Source organism: Phycodurus eques, chromosome 7 (assembly GCF_024500275.1).
Source record: "Phycodurus eques isolate BA_2022a chromosome 7, UOR_Pequ_1.1, whole genome shotgun sequence".
Taxonomy (NCBI): Eukaryota; Metazoa; Chordata; class Actinopteri; order Syngnathiformes; family Syngnathidae; genus Phycodurus; species Phycodurus eques.
The window spans coordinates 20,092,174-20,115,995 of NC_084531.1; the positions used below are offsets into that span (position 1 = coordinate 20,092,174).

General features: G+C 41.9%; 2 protein-coding genes across 7 annotated transcripts in view; one reads left to right on the forward strand and one right to left on the reverse strand.

Annotated features, from left to right (window-relative positions):
- Positions 1–3,549, forward strand: part of sgcg (sarcoglycan, gamma) — a 16,629-nt gene extending 13,080 nt beyond the window's left edge. For both annotated transcript variants that reach the window (XM_061680996.1, XM_061680998.1), the window contains exons 6-8: positions 1,153–1,225; positions 1,329–1,452; positions 2,320–3,549. In XM_061680996.1, the coding sequence (XP_061536980.1) occupies positions 1,153–1,225; positions 1,329–1,452; positions 2,320–2,487 (365 nt within the window). In that variant the 3' untranslated portion in view covers positions 2,488–3,549. The remainder of the gene's footprint in view (positions 1–1,152; positions 1,226–1,328; positions 1,453–2,319) is intronic.
- sacs (sacsin molecular chaperone) overlaps positions 3,209–23,822 on the reverse strand; it is a 29,544-nt gene continuing 8,930 nt past the window's right edge. For 4 of the 5 annotated variants that reach the window (XM_061680992.1, XM_061680993.1, XM_061680991.1 and 1 more), the window contains 5 exons: positions 20,677–20,823; positions 18,992–20,468; positions 16,843–16,934; positions 16,654–16,680; positions 3,209–16,341 (listed from right to left, as the gene is read on the reverse strand). In XM_061680992.1, coding sequence (XP_061536976.1) covers positions 4,790–16,341; positions 16,654–16,680; positions 16,843–16,934; positions 18,992–20,468; positions 20,677–20,823 — 13,295 coding nt within the window. In that variant the 3' untranslated portion in view covers positions 3,209–4,789. The remainder of the gene's footprint in view (positions 16,342–16,653; positions 16,681–16,842; positions 16,935–18,991; positions 20,469–20,676; positions 20,824–23,822) is intronic. The other variant, XM_061680994.1, reaches the window with a different exon arrangement.

The following is a 23,822-nucleotide window of genomic DNA, read 5'->3' on the forward strand; positions in this document are numbered from 1 at the left end:
CCTCATAGCTAACTACCTCCATGACAGACTCTTAAACTTGTTGGGGAAGAGGGGGAAACTGTCAAGACACTTGTTTCAACTTTTAAGCAATCCTTTCAAATATGAGGTCACCACCCTACGCCACTGGGGCACCAACCTGGAAACCCAGCACGGCAATTGTTACGAGGTGGAATTCATAAGGCTCACGGTTCATGACTGGCCCAATAAAAATGTCATGGTCCAGTCACATTGAAATGAAAAACAACTTGCCCCTGGATAAAGAACAAGCACAAACAGAATGTCAGACATTTTTTAAAATTATTTTATTATACTAATTTTATTAAAGGCAGCATGGCGCCCAAGTGGTTAGCACGCACGTCTACCACACAGTTCTGAGGTTCAGGGTTTGATTCACACCTTCCTGTGTGACGTTTGCATGTTTTCCCCGTGCTTGTGTGGGTTTTCTCCAGGTACTTTGGCTTCCTCCCACATTCTAAAAACATGTTAGGTTCATTGAAGACTCTAAATTGAGGTGTGAATGTTTGTTTGCGTGTATGTCAAGTGCCATGCGATTGGCTGGCGACCAGGCAAGAGTGTACTCCGCCTTTTCCCCAAAGACAGCTGGGATAGGCTTCAGCTCACCTGTGACCCAAATGAGTAGAAACAGTGTAGAAAATAGATGGCTGGATAATTTATTGAAAATGCCTCCGTGGGTTTTCTCTGGGCACTCCGGTTTCCTCCCACATCCCAAAAACATGCATGGTAGGTTGATTGAAGACTCTAAATTGCCCTTATGTGTGAATGTGTGCGCGAATGGTTGTTTATTTATATGTGCCCTGCGATTGACGGTGGCTGGCATGGCCTCCGTGACGCTTGTGAGGATAGAGGATGGATGGATGGGAAAATATATGTTTGTGTGCATGTGTATTCCTAAAACAAAACAAAACAAAACAAAACCACTGCGATTGGCTGGCAACCAGTTCAGCTATCCCAGCTGCCCGATGACAGCTGGGATAGGCTCCAGCATGCCCGCGACCCGAGTGAGGAGAAGCGGCTCAGAAAATGGATGGATGGATGGATGGAAAACAAAATCAAAAACTGATTGCTGGTATGTATTAAATATACACAAAGTGTGAAAACCAGTGTCATCTGTGTTTATGTATTCCCTCTCAGGTCCTGAAGGAGCTCTGTTCCAACATTCAGTGGAGGTTCCCCTCCTCAAGTCGGAGCTCTTCAAAGACCTGAGGTGAGCACTCTAGCCGCGTCGTTGTCAGTCCGCCAACCAATCCCAACATGACTGATGGACCCTGCTCTTCCAAGATAATGGAATGTTTTCTTTTCATCCTCAGGTTGGAATCTCCAACTCGTTCACTCACTATGGACGCTCCAAAGGGAGTTCATTTAAAAGCCTTGGCTGGAAACATCGAAGCGGCCTCCAACATGGACGTTATCCTGCAGTCCAGCGTGGGACTGGTAAGAGACGCGCTCGTCTCTCAATAGGATGTCAACATGTAGGGTTGTAGGGAAGAAACAGTGGTGTTTTTTCAAAATATTTACATAAGGGGGCTCCATACCAAGAAAACGGGTGTGGTCCCTTTTTGCTTGGCAGAATTCATAAGGCTCAATCACAACTGGTTCAGTAAAAAATGTCATGTCCCGGCCACGCCCTTTATGCAGTTTGAATGACAAAATAGGGACGGGTAGAAATGTGGCCCTGGAAAGACATCAGACAGCAAGAGCAAATCAGACAAACATGAAGGAAATTAAAAAGCTAATTTATACGTGATACTTTCTCAACTGAGCTCTGCATTAAATATAAAATAGCCCCAGCCACTTACTACATACCAAGAAAAGTACAGTACACGGTATTACTAAAGTGCAAAACATTTCTGTTTCAATGGCACGGTTATAAATTGCACAGGAAATACCAAAAATCTTTGTTTCTCAACTTAAGCACTGAGGTGCATTTTCATCGAGAAATACTGATGGATTGAATTACTCCAATTCTTTTCCCTAGCTTAGTCACTTGTTGCTAGACAGAGTTAATAAGGTTCAATCATAAGCGCCCCATAAGCCACGACGGAAACAACTCCAGAAACACCACTTGACCTTACTAGTTTTTAGTAGCCACAAGATGGCGCCAAAACAATACCTTTACATTAGACAGGGCTTGGATTGAGCACAAAAGACAGTGAATAGGTGAGTTTTTCAGTGAATCACAGAGGATAGGTTCCCCAAAAATCTGTGAATACGATTCCACTTCCCTTAGAGACCCTTTACTTGTTAGGCCCTCACTGGAAACATAAATGTTCCTATTGATGGTCCTTCTCTGCTGTCCAGTTGGTGCTGGATGCTGAAACGGTGCGCATGGCCAATCTGCCCCAGAGCCAAGGAGGAGTTTCCGGGAATGCCGAGGGTCTCTTTGAAGTGTGCGTGTGTCCCAGTGGCAAGCTTTTTCTGTCCAAGGCTGGCGTCACCTCCACTTGCAGTGACAACCAGGAGTGCTAAAATGTGGTTCCTTCCTGCAAACATTTGTACAAGCACAAATGTTTTTTATTTGTTTTTTGTTTGTTTGTTTTATATTAACACTAAACTTGTGTGGATCACAGTGCTAAAACCCCCACCAGCAGGGGGAGTTGTGCTTGCTGGAGGACATAGTATATTTAAATAAACACACGCACGCACGCACAAACACACACATACACACACACACACACACACAGACACAGTTTTATGGCTGGGCAATAAGGAGCTGCTTTACAGCTTACATCCTATGCAATATAATCTTCTGGTGCAATATATACAAAGTGGCACATGTCAAGGGCTTGGAGTGATGGCAGGGAAAAAAATATGAATGAATCAGATTAGTTGTGATTAATGTAATTTCTTGCGTTTTGTGGCTCCAAGCTTTGTGTTTTGTTTTGGTATTTAGCATGTTTACTTGATTGTGAAAAATGAGAAACGATGCAACAGCTTCATTACGCACGTCCGCAGAAGGGCCAATACGAGAGTTGTATTAAAAGGCATGCCTTTAAAAATGATATAGTACACAGCTTTGATTCACAGTTCGGTTAAATTGACATTATTATAATTGTTTGTACTTTGGAGCAGTGGAGAACTAATATTTACCTTATTTATCAAGACGAGTGGGTCAAAACAAAAGCTCACCGTAGCACAGTTGTACGTCTCTGCGAACTACAACGGCAATAATATACTTATTAAATTAATAGCTCCCTGACACTGAGCATTGTTATCTTTGTAAAGACTGACATTTTGGATCTTATTAGAGATGCAGGTGTACCTAATGTTGCCATTGGCTTTATAAATATAATATCACTGTCGCAAATGCGAAGTAACAAACTTGTTATATTTCAACTGAATTACAGGGTGGCTATTTTGATCTTTACATCTAGTTGAAATTGTGTCAAGCAAAAACCAAACATGTTTATTGTCCAACTTTGGATTTAATTTTTTTTAAAAGTAGACCCCCCCCGCCCCCCAAAACAAAAAGACAATAAAGTTATTTGCTGTAAGCAACCATAGTTGGTTTTTTTTTTTTTTTTTTTGAGGGGGGGGGGGGGGGGTGACATTAACAATATGACCATCACGCGTTCCCCCTCACACTTTGTGATCCAGTTGCAGTTAATTCTGGAATATTTTGGTAAAAGTGTGGAATGTGTATTTATTGATATGGGACGTCCAATAAATGTGCTGTTCCTTTTTTGTGTCTTGGAAAATTAGAAAATTAAAGACAAATGAATGAAGGTTTAGCTTTTAGTATCAGGTTTCTGCCAATGTAGCATATGTATATTATAAAATGCATATTAAAACTTCTGTTATTGGTTTTCAACATCAAAAGTATGACCAAATACCGCCATGAAAAGTGAGCTTCATTTCTCCATTGTTGCTGCTCTCTGCCGCTCTCTAGTGGACATTTCTATTACAGAAATGGTACAGATGTTGGAACTCTACTTACTATTACTAGTCGTAGTGCTTTTCGGTCAATAAAGATTATTTTGTAACTCCAGCGGAAGAGGACACCAAATACATGTCTCAGTATCAGAAAGCAAAACCATGACATCTCACTGCCAATCAATGAAGAAATCTACCATGAAACCAATTCTTTCTTTTTTTAAATATAAATATTATATGTCTGTATAAGCATCTGTAAGTTCATTTAAGCATGCAGATGTTTCATAGTCAGAAAATTTTGATGCAACATTTCTGTATTTGACATTGCTGCAGCAAAATGAAATATAACCAACAAAAGACAAAAAAGATAAATTAATTTCACAGTGAATTGTTCCAAGATGATGAGACAAGTGCAAGACCATAAATATATAAAAAGGTGCTTCATCCATAAACAATAAAAGACTATGGTTGCATAAAATGCACAATTTCTGCATAAATGATACAAAATGAACATGAATAATACAAAAATAAACATAACAGACATTGCATAACAATATTTAATACTTAGAGATAACCTGTTTCCCCCCCAGTTTGAGTAGATCTTTTACATTCCTGTTTCTGTGGCAATAAAATAGAAATATAATTTAGTAAATAATATAAATAAAAGCAGCATTTAAGAAAACTAAACATCAGGAACTTTGGTAAACAAAACATATTGCTGAGGCAATCATATGTACAGTAAATGCAGATTTTTTTACAACAAATATGCATTGTGGCAGCCTGATCCGTACATGTATTCACACTCAGTCACAAATGCATAGGTAACCATAAACTGCCAGTAAGATACCTCCATATTGCACACATCCAATGGTCATCAGTGCACATTGTAATAACAATTTTAAATTTTTTGCTGGACAAAATTTTCAAGCTTTATGATAATCCTCGCGGTACACTCCATCACTCTCATCGCTACTTCAGACGTGAATCTGTCATTGGGGATCTGTGGAAAGGGCAGGAGATCAGGGTAGCGAGTTCTCAGACTGTCTACGCCGTAGCCTTCCAGAATCTGAACATCACTGGCGAGTCCCGACAAGTGAGAGTTGTACTCCTCCACCCTTTGTGCCAGGGCCGTTGGCTTTACGTCCTTGTCAGACTTTCCTCGGACTGCGTAGTCTGCGGCAATGAGGGCGAGCTTTGTGGCCAGGTAGCATTTAAAGCAGACCCACTCGTTGGCGTTTTTGTGGAGGTCGTTACGAGCCGCAGAGTAGTTGGCTCGGGCTTGTCTCAACCACCTGCGAGCCTCCACAGGGTTTCCGACCGTCTTAAAAGTCGGTGGCACGAAAAAGCGGTGGGTGTGTGAAGAACCTGCATGGCTTGTGTATTCTGCCCTGGACTGTTGCCTCTCTGACTTGTGACTTGTTGCTTCCTGGTTCCATGACGAATAAAACCTTTGGAAGGAGGATTTTTCTGACTGGAAGCGAGCGGAGGATGTTGAGAAAGGTCTCCTGGATGCTCTGTCTGTATTGTGCTGGTCAGCTAAAAACTGCTTTTCCATTCTGTTGATCTCATTCTGTAAATGCTTAAAGACTTCTGTCGCAATGTCCAGATTCTCCGCATTTTTGTCCGGGTGCCACTTGAGATACAATCGGCGCAGTATTTTCTTTCTCTCTGTTTCGGCAAGTTTCCAAGCTTGCTCCACTACTGAAGTGACTTCTTTCAGGATCTCTGGCAGAGCATTAAGCTTGATTTTTTGGGGGGACTGTTTTTGAGTGGGAGGTCTCTGATTGTCTCTGCTAGCAAAAAGAGGATGGGCCATTTGCCGGACTGAGGTGCGACTGTCTGGACTCGTAGGGGTTGAGGGAGTACTGCTTTCTCGCACATTGCTACTTTCATCTTGTCTTGAAAATTTGTACAAGTCAAGGGAACTCACTATTTTGTACTCGCTGTAACCAATGTCAATCTGGAAACATTTTCCCAGGAAAGTTGCACTTTCCTCCCCTTCTCGTTCCACTTCCTGAACTATGATTGCATATGTGTAGGTGGGATGATAGGACCCATATATATCTCCTCCTTCAGAGTCAACAAGATAACCCACATATTCCCCAGGGTAGAACACATTCATTGGGTCCATGAGGAGTGTGTGATGTATCTCAGGAGGTATCGGTGTTCCAGGGAGGGGTAGCTCAAGTTTGGAAGGCTCTGTGGAGTCATACTTGACACCAAGGTTGTCCAGCTTCTCTGTGATTCTGTAGATGTCATTGCAGCCCAACATGGCAATTAGATAAGAGGTGTCCGAGATCAAATTGTCTGTAGCAGACTTCAGTGTCATGGCCAGAGCTAAGAGAAAATTTATGTCTTTGCTGTCTGAATGCTGGATGTAGAGGTGAATGACAGCGGTGCCATACCTCTTGAGGAAAGCAAGGGTTTCACTGCGGCTTTGTGGGATGGAGCTACATCCTTTTACTCTTAAGGTTGTCTGGAGTTTCTGAAAGCAAGATACTTTCAGTCCTTCGCAAAGTGCTTTGCAAAGCCGTATCGCTTTTTCCTCATTCACAAGGTATGCATTGTCATTCTCGTGCTTCATTATTCGGATCAGTCCTGTAATGAACTGCTCAGAAGAGAGCAACAACTGAAGGCGACCTTGAAGTGAACACAGAGCTCCGAACTGGCACACTTTGGGGGAATCTTCATCCAGTTGCTCTTCAAGTATGCTGCTTAGTAGTTTTGGCCTTAGATTCTGAGGAAGCAGCATGATTAACTTTGTATGGAAAGTGTGGTCCTTGCCTAGATAGCACTGGCTCAGGTCCACAAGCATCTGAACGCCAATGTTACCCTGAATTCTACTCTTGTAGAGCGGGGCGTCATCATAGACCAAAGTATTGGATTTGGCTAATCTTCCGTCATGACTAGGCAGATAAAAGATCAAATCTCTGATACTTTCCAGATCTTTTCGCATTTCAACGGGCTCATTATGAAGAGCCTTAAACAATCCGGACACAGCCCTTTTCACCGTTCTCATTTCATTAGGGTCAAGCTGCTTCCCTTCGGAACTTCTGTAGATCCGACATAGCACCTCAACATATTGTTTGGTTGACACAACATCCTCTGTGCCTAGAAGTTTAAACAGTTGATGGAAGGTGCCTAGATCCAGTGGTAATTTGTACAAGTATGGCTTAAAGTCAGATTCATTGTCCAAATTAATCACAACTTCTTCGGGTTTCAGCAACTTACACCCATCCTCCACCATGACAAAAGCCACTCCACGAAGCTGATACCGAAAATCTCTTTTATCTGCGTTTAAAAACTCATATGTGGACCTCAAAACCTTGTTCCTTGTTTTTATCATTTCATCATCTGGATTGGATATGTTGCAGACATTCTTGCAGTTACAAATGACTTTTTCCAATTGCGGGTCCAAGTTGACACCTAATATGGCTAGGACATCATCAAGTTGCTCTTGCCCAGTTAGTGTGCTTTCCTCCTGCTCCTTTATGCTTGAAGGGGTAGCTTTTTCGGGCAAAATTGGGCAAGATGTCCAGAGTAAGTGGATTACGTCTGTTTGCTTGAATTTGGGATTGACTTGAGACCCACTGAAACGAATGAGAGGAAGTGTTCCACTCATCTCTTGGTATTGTGAATGAACCTTGAGCAATTCTTTGGGGGCTCTCTCAGGACAGAGGAATGGAATTAGTGAGAGCTCTTTTAGAAAAGTACCTTGAAACAAGTCCACCCTTTCTTTGAAAATATGATTCAGGAGAACGTCAATGATGTTTTGCACTTTGTCTTTGGTCCAGCTCTCTGTTTGTGATTTGATGCTGACCTCTTTTGCAAACTGAAGTATTTGCTGCTGGGACACTTCATGCTTCAAACCAATTTTCCTCAGGAAGGTTATCCATGAGGTGAGCGGCAATGTTCCGTTCTTGGGTTTTGAGACTTGCTCAACTTTCCTGAAGAAATCATTTGGTATAAACGACTTTGCAGGCAGCATAACTTCAAACACCTTCACTGTTTCGTCAAAGAAAAACTTGGCTGCCCTGAGTCTGTTTGAGTAGTCATAAATGAATGCCAGCCCTTCCAATTTCTCAAACAGAAGATCCCTCATCTCACATGACTCTTCCATTGACAATAGTCTATCCTTTAAATAGACAATGTGTTCAGCTTTGGCATTGTAGGTAAGACTTTCAAACTTTGGCAGGAGATGATATAGATAGATTTGTATGTCATCAATTGGCATGCAGCCAAGGAAAGTGTACAGCTCTCTCAACTGTGGGCTATCGGCAAGAAATGCGAAAGTGGCTGTGTGGGCCCACTTCTCTATGTCTGCAGTAGGGAGGTTTTTCGAGAGCACATAAATGGACCCATAATTTGAAATGCTGATGTATCTTCCACTTATGGATTTAAAGCATGGGAGTAGTTTTAGACTCTGTGTGTCGTGTTGTGTGAGATTCACTAGGTTACAGGTGAAATACAAGAGAATCGCCTCAAAGTCCTTATCAGTCAGGCTTCCTGCCTTGAATGTAGACGTCTGAATCATGTACTCAAGAGCTTTCAGAACACTTGATGGCTTTTCAATGTTTGCTGTATGTTGTGACAGAAAAGGCAGGATTGGATTTTCTTTGAGACAGATTTTGTTCACAGCAAGCTGAATGCACCCTGCTTTCATTAGGGTGTAGAATATTTTGTCATTTTGGCCATGTGGAAATATGGCTATGCTCATTAAACTCAGGGGTAAAAGCATGTCATAATCAGGAACAACTAGCTTTTCTCTTGCCATGAATTTGATACCAGGTACCAACGCCCAGTCTTTCAGAATGTCAAGTACTGTGTCAAAACCTGGTTTGATATCCTGTTGCTCCTCTTTGACAGCAGTATTCTCACTAATGAAGTTCCACACGCTCTTTAGCCAGGATTCACTTCCAAATGTTTCTCTCCACCTAACAGGAATCTTTGTTCGATACTCTCTAGGAACAACAGATCCCAGAAGGTCACCAAAGCTGCTGATGTCAAATGTCTTTGCTAGCCCCAGCATCAACAAGACGCTGCTGTATTTGAGATACATTGTATTCATGAACATCTCTTTTCTGGACGGAATGAGCTCATGGTGAGATGTTAGAAATTTCTGTCTCTTGGAATCAAAGGCTTGAAGAATATTGTCCATTGTAAGTAACAGAGGTAGACCTTCAATTATGGTTTCATCCGATTCAATATCTTTGAAGCAGTAGTCAACAACAAGCTTCAAATTATGAATATGTTTGTAGTTTGATTGTTGAAGGCGACAAGGAAGCTTTCCAACATGACAGGAGGTATCTGGGGATGAGAAAGTGTGAAGAAAATTGCGGACTTCTGTCGGTGTGATATAACTCACTGCTATCCCTGCATCTTCCAAACATAAGTAGAGGTTCGCAGTCTCATCACAACTGTGAACCAGGTTAAAACCTACATCAAGAAGCAAGGTTTTCAGCCTGTAAACATTTTCAGCCACAGACTTTCTGGAGGTTATATTGTACTCTGTGTTTTTCAGGGTCTGAAGTTCATCTTGGAGCAGATTGTCAAAGAAGGCTTGACCCTTGGTAGCAGTTGACGTGTTCGCCCATGAGATGTATATGACAGAGTGCATATCAGAGCTGTCCATTTGTGGCGCTCTGACTACGGGCAGAAGGCGCTTCATGTCCATATGAATACAGCTGTATACAGCTTTGACCAGGCAGTACCAATCCGGCTGGATGTCAATTCTGTTAACTGGGAAGAAAAACAAAAACTTTTTCAAAATATCTTTTGCAACGTGAAGGGGCGTTCCTTGTAGCACAGTTATAGTTGGATCAGGACCTGGAAAGCATCGTCGTTTGATCTGAATCAGCAGTTCCACACAAGCAGGTGCTATCAGCGACACCATCAAGTTATTATTCCAGTCACTCCTCACCCCAACTCCATTGTCATCTCTCCACAGGTTTCTTCGGGCAGAGTCCAGGGCAAAATGCCCGTTGACATGAAAGGGGAGGCCAGTTTCGAGAGAAAGTGGCAGAAAGCAGAAAGCTCTGTGGGTTTTTTTGTAGTTGTGGCTAACACATGCAGCCACTCCTCCACGAGGAAACAGTGTTATGTCCTCATTCTTGTGAGCCGATATCACACTTTTTGAGACAAGTTCAATGTTTGGGAAGCCAGAACGATTGCAGATCATCCATGTGGTCAAATTACCTTCTGTGTCCTCTATGTCCATTGTGTAGGTTATCTGTTGGACTGGAATAGCAGTGAGCTGCTTCTTTTTGGTCACACTGTCAATGACAGAGGCATGGAACTGTTTGCGTTTTAAGCGATCACTATCTGTTATTTTAGCTATTACAGAGTAGAGTACTTTCAGTTCTCCAGTTGCATCATTAACTTCACAGATGGATATTTTCTCCATGTGGTTCAGGAACATTAGAAGCTCCGCTCCATCATTTTTTAGCTTTTCCAGGAGGTTTTGCACCATTCGGTCTGACGCTGGGATGGAGCTGATCTCTGATATCTTTGCCATAGCTGTAGAACGGATGGGGAATCTGAACATTGTGCTGCGTTCTAATTTAAAATGAGCTCCTAAATACAGATTAAGGACATCAGAAAACTGAGATCTGAACTCAGAGTCCAAGTCTCTGAACATTCTTCCAGGACTCACAGATGTTGCCCCAGGTGCATAATGAGCATGTGGATCAAATATGCATAGAATGTCATTGTTTGAGATGAATGAGGGACAATCAGTGAAGTGATAGACAGAGTTAAATCCTATGCCATACTGGCCAGTTTTTCCTGGATTTGCCTCTTTTGTTCCTCTTCCGAGGTTTTGTATTCCTCTGATATCATCTTCAGTGAAAGGCTGATTGTTGTACACACAAAGTGCAGGGCCTTGCATCGGAATCCATTTATCGTCAAATATTCTCTCTGTGGGGTGTGTTCTGGGATCAAAGACAAAGTAGATTTCAGTAGCTTTGGCATCATCTGCATTTTGAAGCAGCTCTTTCAGCATTTCTTTCTCAGATGGATAAGCATCCAGGATGCTTTTGATTCTACTTGTAAGCTTTTCCTTTTGGCCAAACTCACTTCCAGGCGCATTGAAACAGACATTTGACGCATACCGTTCCAAGGCTTTGTGACGTTTGGGGACTGCTCCTAGTTTCACAGCAACCTCTCTTGGAATATCTCCATGGCAGTACTTCACAGAGCAATCTCTGACCTTGATCCAAGGACAGTCATTGTAGCACAGAGATTTTGAAGGCTGGAGTGTCAGATTAAAGTCTGGTAAAAGAATTGCACCATAATTTGTTTGGCAGAATTCTTGATTTTTATCTCGTATCAAGCTCCATATTCCCTCGCTAATAATTCTGCGGCACAGCTGGAAGTTTTCTTCAGTTAGAGGCCTTCGCCCACATTCTTGCTTCATAATTTCAAGTACTGAGGAAAAGTCATCAACTGTGAAGCTGGGCTGTACGCTAACATTTTCAAAGAGCTCACGACAGCTGTTCCGGTACTTATTAGGTAGCTGGTAAAGGTGTGGGGCTGCATCAAAATTCAGGTGGAATGCAACTTTGGAGGGATTCACATAGGTGTTCTCCACCAAAATAGAGCTAAACGTTTTCAGTTCCACGGTTATTTTCTCTTTTGCTTTCTGGCACTGAAGCATTTCCTCATACAGATACTTGTAACAGGCATTTGTTATGTTTTCCTGATATAGAGTTACACCATCAAATGCCTGAGATAGTTTCTTGAGTTGACTGATCACTAGTTCAACTGAGGGTTTCTTTATTAGACCAAGGCAGTCTTTCACAGCTAATGACATTGCACCACAACCTTTGAAAGATGGGGAGTTCTCATTCAACACTGTCTTCATCAGACATACAACGTCCTGATGCTCAGTTGTGAAGATCTCTCTTGCAGAGAACATTGTTGTTGGGGAAAAGCTATTACCGTGCCATGGTAGTGAGAACCCTGCAGGTCTGGTTAGAAACGGGAGGAACTTGATGTCCCGTAGCTTTTCTAGCAGCTCAGCTGATCCTGAGTCTCTCATCTTCAGTTTCTCATCGATGAGGCTGAGCAGTACACTGCTGCGAAAGCATGCAGCTGCATGATCACTTTCATTCAAAGCAGCAACTGATTCAGCCCGTTCAATCAAATCGTTCCAAGACAGATCATCCTTCACCATGCCCAACTGCAGAAGTTTGACTAAGCATACTGGGTTTAGGTAGTCTTTAGTAGTTCCCGCAGGAAATCTTCCATCATCAGTGTTGTACAGTTTGGCCACTCTTCCTTCTGGGTGAATGAGTCGGGAGGGTAAAACTAATTCCTTGTTGGGACCAGAGCAGGGGATACAAGGAGTTACCCTGAGAATAGGTGCAAATTCTTCCATTTTATAATTCAAGACATACTGCATTAAGGGATTTCGAAGCTCTTTTTCAATTTCCTCGATGTGCGGTAAAAAGACATCTGCAAAGAATTCCTTCTCTGTCAGGGTGTTTTCCATCAATGTTCTTTTACATCCAGCGTCCTCAAATCCCTCCTTCACCCAATCAGGAAGTTCAACAGCACAAAGGATTTGTGAGCTACTTTTTTTTAGATATTTCAAGAAAATCTTGAAAGCAGCAGGACCGATGTCTGGTTTACAGAGTAAGGAATCATCCAGAAATCTGACATGTTTGATTGACACCCATGTTGTGCCATCAGAAAAAAACTTTGCCTGCTCTCCATCACCTCCTTTTGCTATTTCTTGGTAGACCCCTTGACTGACTAAAGTGAAGTCATCATGTACCTGACTTGGATCAGGCCATGTCGCGTAATAGCTGTAGTCAAGCAGTTCTCCATTTTCAGCCATCAGACGAAGCATTGTGAGTGCTGCTAAATAGGCCTGAACAATGACATGCCTCATGAAGATAGAATTCCACCTTCCTTTTGTGTCCGTCTTCCAGATCTCTTTGCGGTTGGAAGTCACAGCAAAGCAGCCATTAATGTGGACTGGTAGGCCCGTTTTTATTCTGAGAGGTAAGTAGCAGAAGACCTCTCCAATTGGGGTGGCATTTGACCTAACAGTCCATTTCCTGTTATCCTCTTCTGTAAGTAAAACAGCCACTCCCCCGCAAGGCACAAGTCCAAGCCTTTTTCCACTATCACTGAGTGAAAATTTGATTGCCTCAGTTCCATCCATACATGAGCAAATGAGCCAGTTGGTGACCTCAACTGCCTTCTGGGGCATTTCATCTGTTAACCTTCTTGTCTGAATCCCTTTAGCAGCCAATTCAAAGTACTGGTTTGGATCTTCCTCTGAGCCTCTGAACAGTGGGGAGTGAAGATCAACAATACGTTTGAAGACATTATGGAACTCTTCCAGTATAACACGAATGATGCAGCCAGATTTGGGAATATCAGAGGGCACTTTATTAGTGCTTGCTACCTTCTTCATTACCTTAGCTGCAGATTTCAGGATACTCAGGGGTCCATATGAGGCTTTGGATGACCAAACACTTTTGTTAATGGTGACAACATCTTGAGCTCCAGCTGGATTTGAGTCTTCATATTTCAGGTATTTTAGGACCATGCAACCAACATGCTGGGTGAACAGAATGAACCGATGGCCACATAAACTGAATTCATCAACAAGGGAGTAGATATCTGTGGTGTTGTAGTACAAACTACTAATTTCACTCACTGAGGCCTCCTGCTCGGTTCTGAATGGGAGCCTGAATAGTGTTCCATTGTATTTGTATGGTAAATCCTGGGCAAGAGGAAGTTGGCAATTGAAGACATTAATAAAAGGTTTGAACTGATTCGGGAATTTTCTTAATCGTCTCTGTTGTTTGCTCCAGTTGATTTTGATCCCTGGATTAGACTTGTCTCTGATGTGTTTGCTAATGTGATTGATATTTGGATCGAAGATGATCATGAACTCTCTGCTCATTATAATGGGGATGTCACTGATGTGATAAACTGAGTTGAAGCCCAAGCCAAACTTGCCAACTTTGTCTGCCTCACATCTCTTCACTGATCCACCTAACCTAGTAATGTTCAGGAAGTCTGTATCTGTGAAGACCGAGTTGTTGAAAGACCACAAGGATGGTCCATGGCACACCATCATGCCCGGGTCAAGGAGATTATCTCGAATGTCTGTGTTTTTTCTCATGTCAATAAGAAAACTACACTCTGTTGCACTTGCATCATCTGCATTCTGAAGAAGCTCTTTAAAAATGTCTGCTACGGATGGATATTCCTCCAGGATGTTCTTTATTCGAACTGTGAGAGGTTCGCGTTGGCCTGATTGTTCAAAACCAAGATTCTCAGGGTTTATCAGCCTTGTGCTCAAACAAGGCACTTTTAGCCACTCCGCAGTTTTCATGGGGATGTCGTCATGGACCAATATAATGGGCTCTGACGTATCATCAAGTAGGTCATTCAAATCGTCTACTTTGATGTCACAATAAGTACAGTCATGAATGGGCCTCATTGCTAATTTGCTTGGATCCTTGTAACAAAGAATAGGAACATGCATGTGAGTTTCAACATGTATTTGATTGTTATAGAGCCACCTCAGGATGTTGATCAAAAGCAGAATATCATGTTTGCTTTCCTCCTGGGTAATTTCACCTTCACTTATTTTCTGGATGGTGGTTATTACTTTGAGCACATGGTTTGGGCAAACCTCTTCGAGTGAACCACAAAACTTGAAAAGCTTGTGAAACTTTCTCATTGTTTTTGGAAGTGAGTACAGATATGGCTGTAGGTCTAAATTAGGCAGAGGTTTTAACACAGTTTGGCCAGGAGATGAGAATGTCTTACCTGTCCACACCCAATCAAAAGGCAATGACATCATTGCTTCTCTGGCCCCCTCAAGATGAGCTTGCATGAAGCCATATATCTCAAAAAGGATCTGCTGGAACTGATACCAATCCTCTGTTGTGAAGGCTTGAGATTTATGCCAGTCATTCACTGCTTTTAGGTGCTGCAAGACCTGATCCACCTGCGGCTCTACAGTTAGTTTCAGTGCTTTCTTCATACCAGCTGATGTGTGTTCAACCAGGGCAACTGAAGATCCCACAAGCACAGCATGAGATATGTTACACATCTCAGACAGAGAGCTGAGACTGAGAGTATCTCCAACCCAAGCAAGGGATTTTGGGTAGGTAGGAGGCCTTTCTTTGCAGACAGGTACCCAGTTGAGTTTTGACAAAGATGCCTGAGTATCTGTGGATTTCACCAGTTTTGTTTGTTTGTTGAGAATCTGCAGAAGTGTTTTTGCCTTCTTGATTATGAATTCCCACTCAGGATCCTGATGACTTTGTAAATCCGCTATCTTCTTTGCCACTTGAAGAACATCTTTTTCACTGAGTTGTACTTCATTTCGTAGCCCCAACTGTCGTAGGGAATGAAGAATATCAGGGGATGAGGTAAATGTACTTGTGGGAAACCTTGTTTCCTCTTCTTTGTAAAACAAATTCTGCAGGATCTCCAGATCTGGATCAAAAAGTTCTGAGGCTATCACTAGCTTTCCACAAGGCAGTTCAATAAATTTAAGAGCAGAAAGCCATCCAATAACAGATGAATTTTCATTCTTCAGAAAGGCCAAATGTTTAAGTGCCCAAAGCATGATTTTGTTTATCTCGTCTGGTGTGTAGAATCCACTCTGAATATCATGGATGATCATTTTCAAACACTCAGTTGTTTTCAACTGTGCTACTTTGAGTTTCTTGATGAGGCGAATGGACTCCTCATCACGGGTGTCCACCAGGCACAGAGATAATTTTACATCTGGTGGGTACTTTGCTCTGTGATGCAATGCTCTGGCACCTCTCAGTGATGTAAAAGCTGATGCACCTTCAGCACAGGTCCCAATTCTCTCAAAGATGGAAAGCTCAAGCAAGGTGTGCTTTTCCTTTTCTGTGACATCAGACAATCCAGCTAGAAACCTTCTCAGAGTAATCCTTTCTTGGACAGAGAAATATGAGACTTGGCTAACTAAACGCTGCATTGACAATCTATCCATAATTCGCAGCAACATTCCAGGAGAGCAGGGATTGATGTAATTTTTGAGCTGGGGATGCTGCAAACATGAATCCTGCTTTTTCATTACCACAGCACCAAGCTTTCCCATAACTTCAAGAAGGCATTCAGAGAGCTGTGCTTCATTCTCATCAATGAGAATGATGGGTGATGGACATTTGAGGCGTACAAGTTGAACTTTTTCCATGCATTCCTCCAGTGGCACAGACGGAATCAAAGGCATATCATCAAAAGTACTTAGGTCATCGTCAAAATGTATGTAGAGATGCTTCCAAATCATCTTTAGCCAAGAAATTGTTGGATGCTTCAGTTCTTGGTTTCCAGGTTCCCATTGTGTAATGAAGTCTCTGTTTGGCCAAGTTGTTGATAGGATTTCCTTGATGAGTCGTGCTGAGCGGTCAGGGTTCAACATTTGCAGCTGAGTACAGGGTCTTCCTGTACAAATTACAAAGGGAAAAACATCGTTAACATTTTTACGAAATCTAAAATAGCCATACTTTGACACATTCCAAACTAACCACTTATTAATTTCAATAATTCATCAACCAAAATGCAGAAATGTGTTTGTGTTTTCTCAGGATGAAAATTATGTATACTCATTGACTACAGAATTTTAGCACAGGACCTGGTTTTATTCTCTGTTGAGATCTCAAAGTTCAGTTAGAGCTCATTTCAAACCATGCATTAGTTTGTGTTAGTAGTAAAGTAATGTAATGTCAATGTTTGACACATGAAATACCTACGTACCTGAGCACCCCCAAAGATACCGCTGAACTGTAGTGACAAATTTTGGAAGTGTGAAATTACTTATATACTCGTGTCTACTATATTTTATTTGTATGAATAATAAATAAAACAGCCTTTCGTGTCATAGCGTTGGGAAAAAAGCACTAACGGAAGATTTATATGAATAAAATGAACCACATATTACATTACCTCTGCTTTTAGCTGCTTCCTTTAGTCTCTCCTCTACTGAAGGTTTAATACTTTCCAGAATGAACCGACCCTCAAGCCCTGGGTATAGACACCTGATGACAAAGCAAATATTACTATGAGTAATTCACAACAAAATATTGCTTGTGTTTTAAACATTAAGCCTACCATATTTTAAGAGCTGATGGAGGTGAATCATTTACAGTTGTACCTTGACTTACAAGCTTACTTCGTACCGTGACCAAACTCGCAACTCAATTTACAAATTAAAATATAAAACCATTTCCCAATTGAAATGAATTAAAATACCAATAGTCCGTTCCAGCCCCTCGAAAAACACAAAAGAATTATGTTTTTAACTCATTCACTGCTAGGCTTTTTATATTTGCCATCTGTCATCCAACTGTTTACTGCCACCGACGAATATATTTGTCAAGTATGTTTTTCAACAGGCAGGCATGCAAGAGGGTCTTGCCCAGCTTGCCTGTAAAAGTCAAGCTTCTACATAACTGTAAGGACGAACAGACGCAAGTAGATAGGAGCATTGCATTGCTTTGGATTTGACATCAGCACAGCTTTTGAATTGAAGGGGGAGAATCTCAGCTTGTCATGTCGAATTTGAGGGAGACAAATCAGAATCAGAATCATCTTTACTTGCCAAGTATGTCCAAAAAACACACAAGGAATTTGTCTCCGGTAATTGGAGCTGCTCTAGTACGACAACAGACAGTCAATTGACAGTGAGACATAAAGACATGTGTCGCGATCGTGAGAAATGAAACAGTCCATGGAGGGAATGAGGAATGCCACATAAAAAAAAGTCGAGCCATGCCCTAAGTTAGCATTGCTCATGACGTGTTATATATCTGGAATTAAATTATCATTAACCCTTTCTCTGTGTTGTTTTTGTTGTTTTATAGTGAGGTAAGGCGTCACAAAGTCAATGTTCTGCTTGACGTTTCTTTTCACACGGAAGTTTTAGTTATCTGTCCTGAAGGCAAGAGAGAATTTTTTTTTACCAAAACTACAAGATTATAAACCCTCACAATGTGTTAAGAATCTGGGCATGTAAGAATGTCACTAAGATTGTTTTTTTACCATCTTAAGACAGAGTCCGCCCATTTCTCTCTCAGGCTAACACAGAGGTGCTGATGCATGCTTTTATCTCCCGTTGTCTAGATTATTGCAATGCTCTGCTCTGGTCTTCCCAAAAAGAACATTTCCACTCTACAACTACTTCAGAACTCAGCTGCTCGTGTGCTGATGAAGACCAGAGGGCAGGAGCACATTACACTGGTTTTTGAGATCACTGCATTGGCTCCCCAAGTGTTTCAGTATCGATTTTAAGGTTGTCATTCACTGCCTTTGATGTCTTTAGAAGTCAAATATCCATGTTAACTGGGAGGGCTGACAGCAAATGAGTTAAATGTCTCAACGGTCTTGTGCCATCATCAGGGGTGTAGCACAATGTGTAGAGTCCCCATATAGTCTAACCCGGTCGTAGTGGTCTCTGTTGTGGCATCCTCTGTGGCTGCGGGCTGTGGCACCTCTCGGTGTGGATGGCTCCCACAGTTTGTCTTTCCTCGTCCGGGATCCTCAGTGCCTTGCCATGTCTATACTATTAGTCAATAGGTGCTGTGCTTGTGTGTGTGTGTTCATATGGGTGCTTATGCATTTATATGTGGGGATGGGGAGGGATGGGTTTTTGTATGTTTCCTGCTATTTTAATTGTCTGTTTTAATCTCTGGGAAGCATTTTGGGTTGCATTTTTTATGTATGAAAAGAGCTATATAAACAGCATTGGACTGACTGACTGACTGACTGACTGATTGATTGATTGATTGATTGATTGATTGATTGATTGATTGAGAAAAAGCTTGTTTCCTCAACTTTTTAATCAGAAACCATTATTTTGGTGAAACCAACCAATGTTCTACTGCTGAAAAAATGGAAAAGGCTAGAAATAAACTTTTTCTGGTGAAAGAAGAGAGCAATTTTAGCTGCCAAAAAAAAAGACCATGCAACCGCTTGTAACTCAAAAAAAAAAAAACTTGGGGCACTTGTAAGTCAAGTTATCACTGTACATTACTACTGAGTTGATACAGTACTGTTATAGTAATTGCTAAAAAGCACAGTTTCACTAAATCGTTACCTGGGGTACTCGGCAGATGTTATGTAAACAGAATCCTTTTCAGTGACAGAGGATGAAAATGTGGCAAATGTTCCATCTTGGAGAGGCAGGAGCTCCAGTCCTATTAGGTCACTGTAATTGGCATCACTAAGCACAAACTCTAGTAGCAGCAGCTTGTCCTCTAAGGACCCTTTGTGTTTGGACTTCCTGACAACCTGCCGTAGCAAGGTTGGTGTAATCTTTCTCACTTCCGTGGCGTAGGCCACCAAGACTGAGTCCACTGCTGTAGGCACCAGCGCTACCTGCATCCCTGAGCTTTGGAGGTAGTTAATGAGTGTCTGTGAAATGTCTTTGTCTATGTCGAGCTCTGAGAACACAGCTTGGTCCAAGCTGACCCAGCTTTCACTGAGGGAATAGAAGACATGGTGCTGTAGGAGGTCATGAAACAGGGGCTGTAGAATAGGTTTCCACCTGGATTTGACCTGGTTTGGGTCTGGCCAGGCCGCATAAGTTCTTCTAGGGGTTAATGGAAAGTCTTGGTCCATTTTGGTCTGTACCCTTTTGATAGCCTCAGTGATGAGAATTAAATAAGCCTGAGGGATGACAGTGATTATAAGTAGCTCATTCCATAAGGCAGCTGGATCCCTCCACTGGTCCACATCCCGCCACTTGATACTCCTCCGGTTATCTGTGAGGCCAAAGAACCCACTGACGTGTACGGGAAGCCCTGTCTCACCCTCCTCACCTGGGGGGAGGGGAAGGAAGCAAAATGCTCGTCCTGAGAAACCAGAGGTGGCCCCTTGATCTTCTCTGTCGATCAATGTTAGAGGTAGGGCGATGCCAATGGTAGGCATGAACTTTAAGTCATCTGCAAGAGAGTCCAACTCAGCACACATTCCTCTACCACCAACTCCATTACACACAAGCCACTTCATCCTCAGAGATTCTTTCTTGGTTTTATCCTGAGTCTCTATGCTGACCTGGTAAGTGACACAGGTGATTGTGGAGCTAGGAACATGGTTGCTGTAGCTGTCAACTGCCTCGGCCAGAGTCATCAACGAGTTTGTTCTTTCAAGTTTATCATCAGTCTTTTCTCGAGCTGTAACTTGAAACAACATACGCTCCGTGCCATCGGATTCACGAACATGCAAAGAGATCTTCTGAACGCACTTCAGGAAGAGCAACACTGTGTCTGCGTCAGATTTGAATGACTCAAAGAGTTCCAAAACCTTTTCTTTGTTGTAAAGGTTGCTGCTGAGATGGGAGGGTTTCATCCGGAGTGGGAAGCGGAACAGTGTACCAGGGAAGCAGCCATCCTTGAAGGTTTTCTCACAGCTTCCAAGTATTCCGATATATGGGGCAAATTGATCCGACAATTCAGTGATCTCCTTAACGTCCGTCTTCAAGTTCCAACACTGTCCCGAGTCGTTCACTCCAAACAGGGTCTGGTGAGGATCCAGCATTGCAATCTGTTCTCCACTGAATATACTGGGGACATCTAAACAAACAGAGGGATATGATATTAATATATTGCAGGGATACATATCACAAGCAACTGTTGAGTATCTTGGAAATACGTATTTTAAATGATAAAAAGATTGGGGGTACAGGGTTTCTGCCTGCATCCATTTACTACTCAGGAGTAGTCACTATGCAAGAACAAGATAGAGGTAGGTAATGATGTTTCTTTTTTTCAAGACAACAACCTGAAATATGGTAGACAGAGTTGAATCCAATCCCAAATCGTCCAACTTTCAGCGGATCATCTCTCTTCCTGCTTCTGGCTATCTCCTGAATCCCGTTCCAGTCCTCCGCAGTGAACACAGCATCATTGTAGACATACAATGCTGTACCTGGAAATCCATGATGGTACTGGATTAAGATAATACAGTGGAATGAATACCGCTCAAACTGTAAATTTATGAAAACTGACAAATTTGTTCTGGGGAAAAGTGTGACTTAATGCCATCACAATGGATTTGAAATGAATAAGATGTGCTTTAACTGCAGACTTGCACCTTTAATTTTTTAGGGTATTTACATCTAAATCAGGTGAACGGTATAGGAATTGCAACAGTTTGTATATATGCCTCCCACTTTTTAAGGGACTAAAAGTAATGGGACAAATGGACCATATGCAGAGCAACACGAACCATTTCCAGTGGAAAGGTTAGCTTGGGTATGAGTTCCGGTATCCGTTTAGCGAGTGGGAAGCCATCTGGTGGAAAAATAATCTCATTCTTTAAAAGTGTGATAACCTGGTGTTGTTTACTAGGTACAGTAGAACCTCGATATAACGGACTAATTGGGACGGGGGTCGTCCGTTACAGCCAATTATCCGATACATTGAGGCACTTTTTTTTTTATTGTGGCCATATGCGCCCATTTTACCGTATTGTACAAAATTCATTTTTTGTACTTTTTTTCGTGGTCTAAAACGCCCAGTACAGTACAAAGCTACTGTAACTAAATACCTTGAAAAATTTTAAAAAGTTTAACCCAAACTTACCACACTGGGTTTCTTGGTCATGGTGACATTGCTGACGTACAGTACTCATATGCCAGTCGTTTTCATGAGCTGTGAGGAATTAGTGTGCTTCCTAGTTCCAAATCCGGTGTCACAGACCAACAGCTTAACAAGAAAAAAACTGTTACTGTACCAAAAATAGCAAGTACCAGACTCCAGATACTTGTGTTTCATATTCCTCTTAGAGTTAACACCGTCATCATGCCGTTCTCTCTCTGCGCAGTGTTCTATGCAGTTATATCTATTGTCCAATAGACAATAGATAGAACCATCATCATCTTAGCCTGGAAATGTGCCACATTCAACATGGCCACCACATAAGCACAGGAGGCATGTCTGATGGTTGCATCTAGTCATAGTGTATATCTGTGACCTGGAAATACTTTTGTCCCATTCTCTGTCTGTACTGCACCTCAGCACCAGTAAAAAAAAAAAGCGAAATTCTGGAACTAACAGACATTGTCAACAGCAGTCTAAGTGACAAATGGAAACTATCTTTGGACACATCGTTCAGTCTCGACGGTCGGTTTTATCCGATATCCATTATATTGGGGTCCGTTATATCGAGGTTCTTCTGTGTATGCAATAGGTCAGTGCTTGTACTTTTCGAGGTTGACATTTCATAAATTTTAGAATTTTTTTAAAACGAGGGGATCGCTCCTTCAGCCAACACTGCAGCGAGGTTCAGCATCAACTCGCTTTTAAGTGTCAACGCGTTCTCCAACTTGTCATTATGTTTGCCTGGCCACCGGAAGTTAGCGTGGCCCTGTTCCCCAAACACGTGTGTTGCGTGCATAGACTCCATTAACAATTATAAATCAAACTTTCACTTTATAACACTTGGTGGAAAATCCTTTGCAGTCAATTACAGCTTGAAGTGTGGAACGCATAGACATCACCAGACGCTTAAATTCATCCCTGGTGATGCTCTGCCAGGCCTCTACTGCAACTGTCTTCAGTTCTTGCTTGTTCTTAGGGCATCTTCCATTCAGTTTTTCTCTCAGCCAGTGAGATTCATGCTCAATGGGATTCAGATGAGGTGATTGACTTGGTTAGGGCATAACATTCCACTTCTTTGCCATAAAAAAAACTTATTTGATTGCTTTCGCAGTATACTTTGGGTCATTTTCAATCTGCACTCGGAAGTGCCGTAAGGGAGTTCAGAAGCATTTGGCTAAATATGACCAGATAATATGGCCCGAAATATTTCATAATTCATCCTCACATCCTCAATAAATACAAGAGAACCAGTTTCATTGGCAGCCATACGTGCCCACGCCATGACACGACCACCAACATGCTTCATGAGGTGGTATGTTTTATGTTTTTTTTTTTCAAATTTTGCCTTCCTGTTTTTGCAGCTCACAAATGGTTTACACCTTGTAGTGAACCCTCTGCATTCACTCCAGTGAAGTCTTCTCTTGATTGTTGTTTTCGACAGACATACAGCTACCTCCTGGAGGGAGTTCTTGAGCTGGCCAACTGTTATGAAGGGGTTTTTCTTCACCAGGGAACGAATACGGAATACGAATAGGGTACGGCGCTTCACAGTGCAGATGAACAATGACTCGAATCATAGTGTGAAAGAGTTTGTTTTTTTTAAGGCGAAGAAGAGGAATGTTATGTAATGACCAAGTCAATCACCTGACCTGATTCGGATTGAGCATGCATTTCACTTGTTGAAAACAAAACTGAAGGGAAAATGCCCCAAACAAACAGGAACTGGAGACAATTGCAATAAAGGCCTGGCAGAGTGTCATCAGGGATGAAGTGGTGATGTTTATGTGTTCCAGATTTCAGGATGTAATTGACTACAAAGGATTTGCAACCAAGTAGCAGAAAGTGACAGTTTGATCTATGTTTGTAAATTTGTCCCATTACTTTTGGTCCCTTAAAAAGTGGGAGGCACATATAGTAGAAACCGTTGTAATTCCTATACCGATCACGTGATTTGAATCTAATTACCCTCAAATTAAAGCTGAAAGTCTGCAGTTAAAGCACATCTTGTTTGTTTCATTTCATATCTATTGCTGTGCTGCTTAGAGCCAAACATTAATGTCCCAATATTTATGGACCTGAATGTAAATTTTGGGTTTGAACTCACCAAAAAGAACAAAAAGAAGAACCTGAGACGAGAATAAGTAGTAGTATACACACCATAAGTTATTATTACATAGTAGACTCACATATATTAAAAGTGATCATAGCAAGAATGTAGAAGCTGGTAAAGTCCAGACAATGTTTTGTAAGCTGAACAAATGCAGAACAAGGTCCTGGAGCGGATTGTATTGTATTATATTGGATCGTATTGTATTGTACTTTACT